The sequence below is a fragment of the Cupressus sempervirens genome, chromosome 7 (genome assembly GCF_028749045.1).
Source record: "Cupressus sempervirens isolate cs-2001-9-10 chromosome 7, ASM2874904v1, whole genome shotgun sequence".
Taxonomy (NCBI): Eukaryota; Viridiplantae; Streptophyta; class Pinopsida; order Cupressales; family Cupressaceae; genus Cupressus; species Cupressus sempervirens.
The window spans coordinates 750,279,066-750,287,592 of NC_143124.1; the positions used below are offsets into that span (position 1 = coordinate 750,279,066).

Sequence of the window (8,527 nt, forward strand, 5' to 3'; positions counted from 1 at the left end):
AATTATTAGCACATGATATATTTATTAATGAAATTTTATTTATTATTATTTATTTCTAGGAAATAAAAGTAAATGGCAATACCCTTACCCCTTTACAAAATGAAAATATATAGCCTTTCCTTGTGAATAATTGGCAGTGAATACTAAGCCCCATTCCTTGCAAAACTGAACTTTTCCTATAAAGATTAAGAGCACAATGTGACAGACAAAACCCAAACCTATCCAATTCCTTTCATACACTACTTTCTCAAGAATACAATCCCCACAAGTCCCATCAAAACATATACCCGTGGTACTTATGTTGCCTCTCGCATTTATAGTTTTGTGTTTTGTAACCTTATTAGACAATGCATCTTCCTGTCCTATGAAGTTATTCCATCCAGTTTTAAATGTTTTTCTTGGGTTGGAAGCTTGCTAAGTACCTATCAATTCAAAGCGAAGAAAAATAAAGTTTCATGCCATTAAAATTGCAGACCGAATAGACTTTTTATCGTTCCAATATTCAATTGCAATAACTGATTTCTAGAATATAATCTATGATGGGCTTGATCTAATAATTTGATAAAATAAGCAGCCTTTCCTTTTTTCCCTATATAAAAACTCACAGATCCCAAAAACACCGGGCATGAAAAACAATGGAGAGCGACTTGACAGGGTTCTTATTATCATCATCATCGCCAAACCCAAAGCTAGAAGAATCCCTCCCAATTTAAAAAAAATACAAAAGAAAAAAATTGGGTTCTCTGGTCCTCCTACTAATACTGGACCTGCAACTGCTTTTCCCTTCACACGAGTGAAACGAGTAATGAGCAACAATCATGCAGGCTCTGTACAAACAACAAGGACAGCTTCACAAAATTTCCGCCTTGCCCACATGCTTTCATCCCCTTAACAACCTCCTCACACGCTTTAATCCCTGCCCTGCACATGATTGTGTGGGGATAGAGATTCCCATCTTCACAGATTTGGTAGCAAGTATTTTATTACATACTTTTACATTGAAAATATCTATCTGTACATTTGGCCTTATACTAGATATATATAATGGGGTTCAAGTGTAAGTGCTTTGTTTATTCTTTACGGTCTGACAGGTTCTTGAGCTTTAGCCCTTGTATACTCCTGCTCTGGCTTAGCTGCAGAGAGCTGCAGACTGACTTTTGGAGATTTGCAGGTAGTGAGCAGTTGCAGCTGTTGGGTTTTATTAATGCACGTCAATCCTAAAGGCCAGATTCATGATGGTATTTTATGAAGGCTTAGGTACCTTTAAGGATTTTGGGTGGGACTAGGTATTTTCTTTGAGAGTACATATCAAGCATTCTGCGTGCCCTAGAATGCTTAAATGAAGTTTTGGGGAAGATAAAGCAGTTACGCATCTGAAAGAAATTCCAGCTTTAAGGCGTGTTTGGCGATGGATTTCTTCATTGTTTAGGGCCAGTATATATTTAAAGTTTAGGTGGATCCAGATGCTTTGTTTAGGCTTAACCTTCGAGATTTCAGGTTGCACCAGTTTATATTTATGAGACAGTTCTTCAAAATTAAATGTTCAAACCTATTCAACAATCGTCTTGGATTTGAAACAAGAGAAGCCACATTGAACCTGGCCAAAGTTCATGATTCCTGAAGAACAAATCTAGGCATTCTAAGTTTGATCCTTGTCCGAGAATGTCTTTCAAGCCCTCTTTTAGAAAGCATTGGCCGCTTCCAAGCATTTGGGTCGATCGAGGTGTTCAGCTTTAGAGTAACATCAGTAATTAGGCTGCCCTGGAATGCTTTTCTAGCATATTGTGTTTTCGAAACTAAATTCAGGATTCGGTGTCATGGGTTTAGTCCATGATGCATACAAACATTGAAGCCCTAACAAATTGGGTGGTAAGCATTCGGGTGGATTTAGTAACTATACTTTTTAGTAATCATAACGCATTTAGGCTTAACCAGATTGCATTTACAAGATCATTTTTAGTCTCCCTTGAACGGATCCAGAAAGGAGCTGCCGCTTTTATTCTTCAATGGCAGCGGCATTGGAATGCTGGAGCAGCAGACCTAGTATGGACGAGGAAGTGCTGGAGCAAGTGTTGATGAGGAGCGGAGAGAGATCGGAAGTCGTTGGAGGAGATAATGCATTGAGTGCTGCCAAAACCCAGAAACTTGAGAGCAACAATAACAGTAATAATGGGGTCAAGGATGCTGTACAGAAGAAATGGCATAAGCTGGGAAGAAATTTTGCAGGGGCTATTAGCACATTGAAAAATACACTGAATCTTGATAATGTTTCGCGAGATGCAGCCAAAAATGAGTGTAAGAAGGTTGTTTGGGGAAGCGTTCTGAAGAATTTGACACGGTTGTACCCTGGGAGCCAGCTTCCCGAGAAGCTTATCAGCAATATCAGGAAGCACTTCGATTCGATGCCTCTCAGGTGTGTTCTGATAGTCACTGTCTCCCGCTAACTTGTTATTGTCTTGACTTTGAATCTGATGCGGAAACTCATGTTTTAATATTCATTTTCGTTGTGCCTGTGAAAATCCCGTTGTCTGAGTGGGCATCCGAAATGTAGTATGTTCTTGCTCTCCATGCAAATCTATGGTGGCTTAAATAGACCTTTTCTGCATATGCTTATGGAATAGATTCGTGGATTTTATTTTGAGATCTCTTTCTTGGACTTGTTTTTATTTTTATATAGATTTATGGATTCCCTCTAGTGTATTTATTACTTGGAAATTGCACATCTTCAATTTTGCACTGTGACATGTGAGATGCATTTTCTGGTTAATGGTCGTTGCACATCTCGAATCAACTTGTCTTATAGTGTTTCTTGCGCCAACCATGAATTTCTTTTCTGCGAATACCCAACTTGTCCATTTGGTTTTTTACTTTGAATAGGCATATTTTATACGCTTATATTGAATTTTACCGTTCCTCTCAATGTAATTCTCCGTTTTGTGCTTGTTGTTTCTTTGAATATACTTCGCATTTGCTTATTTCATCTTTCCTAACTTTATAAACAAAAAAATTATTTTAGGGGGTGGCGAATCTGAAGTAGGGACACCTTTGTGTGCTTGTCTTTGAAATGTTGCCTGGGCTGCTTATCAATATTTGTAGTGGCTTTGTTAGATCATATGTTTCGATACTTGAGATACTCTCTTTTTTATATGGCGTTGTGGGCTTTGAACATGGCAGCTATGCTCAAGCTGGATTTGATATGAAGGAAGTTTTCCTCCATATTCGTTTGATAGAACAAGCGACGGAAGACCATCCTGCAGTATTCATACAGGAACAGGGCATTGAAAGAGATCCATCTACGAAATCATCTGATTCCCCAAAATCCAACTCAGCATTCTCCGATGAAGAGCTCAACCTCTTCAAAATCACATTTGCCTGCAATTCCATCATTTCCTGGCCTTCTGTGACGTATGCCCTTGAAAATGCTGGGATTTCGTTCAAAGAACTCCAGCTTTTTGAGAAGAAAAACTTCACTCTGGGGATCATAATTATACAATGTAGTCAAGAAAAGTGCTCCAAAACAAAGATTGAGGGTGCCCTTAAAGCAGCCATTAAGAAACCCAGGGCGATGAAGCTCACATTTGGGCTATGTGGATGTGAGGGCAGAGATTCATTAGGGCAGGCCACAACAAGTGCAGGATTAGATGAAGAACCTATGCGAAAACCAGGAGGGGAATCGACAGAGGGATCTCATTCACCATCAAAAGAATTTGATTTTGACTGGGACTGCCCAGCAGAGCGATCACTTAACAAGTTGATAGAAATGCCTCATCTGGGTTCTTCTTTTACGATTGTTGTTGATGAATGGCAGACAATTTGTTCTGGCAAGGAAGACCTTGGTAGATGGCTTGTGATCCCCGAAGAAGTAGAGTTCTTGGATCAGATAACCTCAACACTCTTCAAGGGTACATATAAAGGCAGGAAAGTTGCTTTGAGAAAGCTGAGAGGATGTGAAAGAGGCAGCTCTTACGAAGTAGAGTTCAGAAAGGATATCTTGGAACTCATGACTTGTGGGCATAGAAACATTCTGCCCTTCTATGGAATCTGCATAGATGACACCCATGGAATGTGCACTATAACTAAATTGATGGATGGAGGATCTCTCCATGAACTGATTCAGAAGAGCAAGAGGATTCAATTAAAGGATGTGCTTCGTATTGCTATTGATATTGCTGAGGGAACATTATTCTTGAATGAACATGGAGTTGCACACAGAGACCTGAATACAACAAGTATTTTACTGGACAAGCAAGGGAATGCAGCAATCACAGATATTGGTATGGTTCAACCTTCTAAGATCTTGGGTGAGATTGTTGAATATGAAACAGGTGGATACAAATGGCTTGCCCCAGAGGTTAGTTAATAATCTTTGCTTAAGTACATCAGATTTCCACAATTCATATCAATGCATATTTTTCTTTCTGGGATCAATTGTGTAACTATTTTTTAGCACCAATATTTCGGATCATACTATTTTATTTTCCTTTGGTCTCCTGCATCCTGATGATGGATCATGTAGTATGATCCAAAACGTTGGGTAGCTAAAAAATTGTTACACAATCAATCCCAGAAAGAAAAATATGCATATTCTTTGCTGTACATCACAAGATGGATTATATTAGGAATTTATTGTCATAGGAACTAAATTTCTTTTACCAAGGACTTCTGCATTTATGCGTCTAATATTTGGAAGCACTATTCTAGTTATTTTGGAACATAGTATGTAGCTGCTGATTACAAAACTTTGTTTTGTCCTTAATTTCAGGAAACCACAGTTCCTTGTTTTTGCATGCAATATGCGGATTTGGTTGTACGGGTCTTACACTAAAACTTTTATTTTCAATTTATGGTCCAAGGTTTTTCTCTAGTTGGCCAATAGAAAATTTTGAACCTCAATTTTATTCTTGATTAAGATTCAAGAGAGATTTGGTGTCATTTCCCATGTTCGTTGCGTGAGTTTTTTTAATAGATACATTCAAACGACTGCAAAATACCTTGAGGTTCATGTGATCTGAATTTATGAGCAAGAGTATTCCATCAGAGATATCAAATTTCCACAATCCATCATCATTATTTTCATAAATTTCTGGATTCAATTGTGTGTGTTTTTTAGCATCGATGTTTCAGATGACACTATGTGATCCATCATCTGGATGAAGCAAAGCAAGAGATGTATAATAGAAAGCTGATGCTTTGCTTCATTCTGATGATGGATCACGGAGTGTGATCAAAAACGTCAATGCTAAAAAACACACATGATCGAATCCAGAAAGCTATTCCAGTTCTGTTGAATCTGAGTTGTTTTAAACTTTTTGGTAGTAAAGGAAACGTTCTCAGTCAAATTGAAAAGGTTGCCCCATAATATTTTGGCCATGGCGTAGACTGTAGCCCTTAGCTTTGTGGTGGGAATATCCCCGAATTGTGTTCATTGTACACTGTTTATGTTTTGTAAAACTTTCTCATGAGGCTTTATTTCTCTTATCCTGATGATGGATCTCAGAGTATGATCCAAAACATTGATGCAACAATAATCACACAATCGAATCTAGAAACATAAAATTTGGTAGTTTCATATGGATCGTAGAAATCTTCTTGTTTTTAAGAATATGATAGTTGCATGTAAACTTCTGTTAGAAATAGTAACAATGGTCTGCCTCTAATTTTTATTAATCATGAAACAGGTGATTGCAGCCGATCCTGAAACTGTCTCAGAAACGCCCATGAGCAATGTATACAGCTTTGGAATGATGTTGTGGGAGATGATAACTTGCCAAGTTCCTTATGCTGGTTACTCTCCCGTGCAAGCTGCAGTAGGCATTGCAGCATGTGGACTTCGGCCAGATATCCCATCAGACTGCCCTCCTCTTCTCAAGACTTTGATGCACAAGTGTTGGAACAGCTATCCTTTGCAGAGACCCAATTTCTCTGAAATTCTCAATGTATTGCGCACTTCATTGTTATAGTATCAGTTCAATGGAAGCTCCGGTACTTCTGTGTTATGTGCAGTTTTTATTGCCCGCTGATGTGCTTGATTTAAGTTCCAATCTGGCTTAAAAAACTGCATATAACAGAGCAGTCAACATAATGTACCTTGAAGAATAGATTGTAACCCTGTAGCTCTTATTCTATTGATGTTCATAATGCACATAAGGCATTTTCTTAATGAGAAGCATGACCCAATTGATAATAGCATTTAGGATGATTGCAGCCTAATCTTGCTTTCATTCTTGAGATATTACAGAGAAATTTTGCATACCACAGTTGTAACTGGACAGGATTTCCTAAGGCAAACACACCTATAAAGATGTAAATAGTATGTTTTGGTAAAACTGAGATCTAATAATGGAGCCCTCCCATCGAAGTAGAATGAACATTTAACAAATCGGCTGTTCCAAGGTGGGGGAATGCAGCTGAACGCAAGAAAAGCCAGTAGGAGACGCGATAAGATGGTGCCAAAGACAAAAGCTTTCAAATCCACTGTGGCAGAAAGGAAAGGGCCTCTATCATATCTCTTACAAACAGCAAATCCTGGAAAAGAATGTAAAAACCTCTTATCAGGAATGTGAAAACCTCGTACAGCACATCAAATCCTCGAAGAGAATGTGAAATCCTTTTGCAAAATGTTAAAGCCTGGAAACGAACGGGAAAACCTCCTGAAAGACATCAAATCTTGGAGAGGAATGCAAAGACTTCTTATAACACTTCAAATCCTGGAAGTGAATGCTAAAACTGCTTAAAATGCATCAAATCCTTGATGCTCAACACATCAAATCTTAGAAAAAAAGGGCAAAAACCCCTCTAAAGACATTAAATCTTGGAAAAGAATGCGAAAAACTCTTTGAAGACATCAAATCTTAGAGAAGAATGCAAAAACTTCTTAGAACACATCAAATCCTAGAACTGCTGGGAACATATTACATACTGGATGCGGATGCGAAAACCTCTTTCAACACATCAAATCCTAGAAGAAAATGCAAAAATCTCTGGCAACATATCAAAACTTAGAAATGAATGCAAAAACCTCTACAACACATCAAATCTTTAAAAACAATCCAGAATCCTATTCAACTCATCATCATCGAATTCTAAAATCAAATGAAAAACCTCTTACAACACCTCAACATAGAATCCCAATCCTGAAAGAGAATGCGAATTTGATTATATTGTATATAGATCAAGCAAGTCACAAGTTGCAGATCATATAAATAAGAAAAGATTACAAACTTTTGTTGATGACTTGTCCAATATTATGATAAAAAAGTTCTACAACTTAAACGTAACTTTTTATTTTCAATTTAAATAAAAAGTGGTCACTAATATATAATTGTCTTCACTGTCTTTTCTTTGTTTTCAATACAAAGAAAAGAAATGTCAAAGAGTTTGTATTTTGTTTTATGATTTTCAATTTTATAATGCATTGTATAATGCCAGTGTCTATGCCAGTATCAAAACGGCACTTTTTCATTTTTAATAAATAAAATAAAAATCAATTATACACTATCGGAAATTTAAATTCAATTAAAAAATGCTGTTTTGATGCTGGCATAGATATCACCTTATATAACACTGATTATTATGTCAGCATGCTTTTGTAATTCCCTATCACTATGTTTTACAATAATTTCAGAAAATGATATATGAGAATATTGAAATTATTATTTTTTAAATAACAATGCTATTTAATATGAAATTGATAATGAATTTGAAGGTACATTTTTTATTATATAATGTATTTATAATTGTATTTCTTTCAAAAAAATTAAACAACTTTTTTAGATAGGTAAAAGGTTGTAGTAAAATAGTTTTAATGAATACTTAATCTATGTACAACCTAACTCACTAGGGGCATTGGTAGGAAAGAATTAGGTAGAGGAAACTTTTGGCCTGACCCGATAAACAAAATTATAGCTTCATTCTCTTACAAACATCTTGTTTATATATTATAAAGTATTGATGAGGGATTATGGATCCTCATTTACATGCTTATGCTAATAGCATTACAAGAATTTTGCATAAACATTACAATTGTTGTGACTTTACACTCCCCTCTACATAAAGGGTTAAATTAAGTAGTACATTCCTTCCTTTGTTACATTTGATAACTCATAATGCAAAACGTGGAACATGTCTGGCTATCCATCTCAATCCATGGATAGATGCATACAAAGTAAATTGGTACTTGCTTAGCTTCCATAAAGATGCATCTCTAATAGCTCCATTTTGTTTTAAGATCCTTTACATTGTAACAACATTCTTCTGATGTGATCCTTCATGAAACATTATAACAACTTGTCATTCTTGTTAGTGCCTACCATGCAAATGTCAGTACAATATCATAAATAACCCTCAATTAATGAATAAGATGCCTAACATTAATTAGTAACTTCCTCTGTGTATCCAAAATCAAACATAGTTTCACATATGTAGATAACATGCTTTCTTTTCCATCTTGAATATGTATTTGAAAAGGAGAATGACTAATAAGATTAGACAAAAAATTGTTCCATTGGTGATTATTCCTACCAATATA

The 8,527-nt window shown here is 36.3% G+C and overlaps 1 protein-coding gene across 1 annotated transcript; it reads left to right on the forward strand.

The window, feature by feature from the left end:
- The first annotated feature begins 342 nt into the window (after positions 1-342).
- LOC149549440 (uncharacterized) lies at positions 343-6,160 on the forward strand. The gene is made up of 3 exons (XM_089792817.1): positions 343-2,413; positions 3,175-4,351; positions 5,679-6,160. Exons 1-3 carry the CDS (start codon positions 2,007-2,009, stop codon positions 5,958-5,960), a joined length of 1,866 nt encoding a protein of 621 aa, XP_089648943.1. The 5' UTR covers positions 343-2,006; the 3' UTR covers positions 5,961-6,160.
- Positions 6,161-8,527: the final 2,367 nt, after the last annotated feature.

Excerpts from the sequence above, each read along its gene's own strand:
- LOC149549440 (XM_089792817.1), top strand. The coding sequence starts at position 2,007 with ATGGCAGCGGCATTGGAATGCTGGAGCAGCAGACCTAGTATGGACGAG. Across the intron at positions 2,414-3,174 it reads TTCGATTCGATGCCTCTCAG|CTATGCTCAAGCTGGATTTG; the intron begins GTGTGTTCTGAT and ends TGAACATGGCAG. Across the intron at positions 4,352-5,678 it reads ACAAATGGCTTGCCCCAGAG|GTGATTGCAGCCGATCCTGA; the intron begins GTTAGTTAATAA and ends ATCATGAAACAG.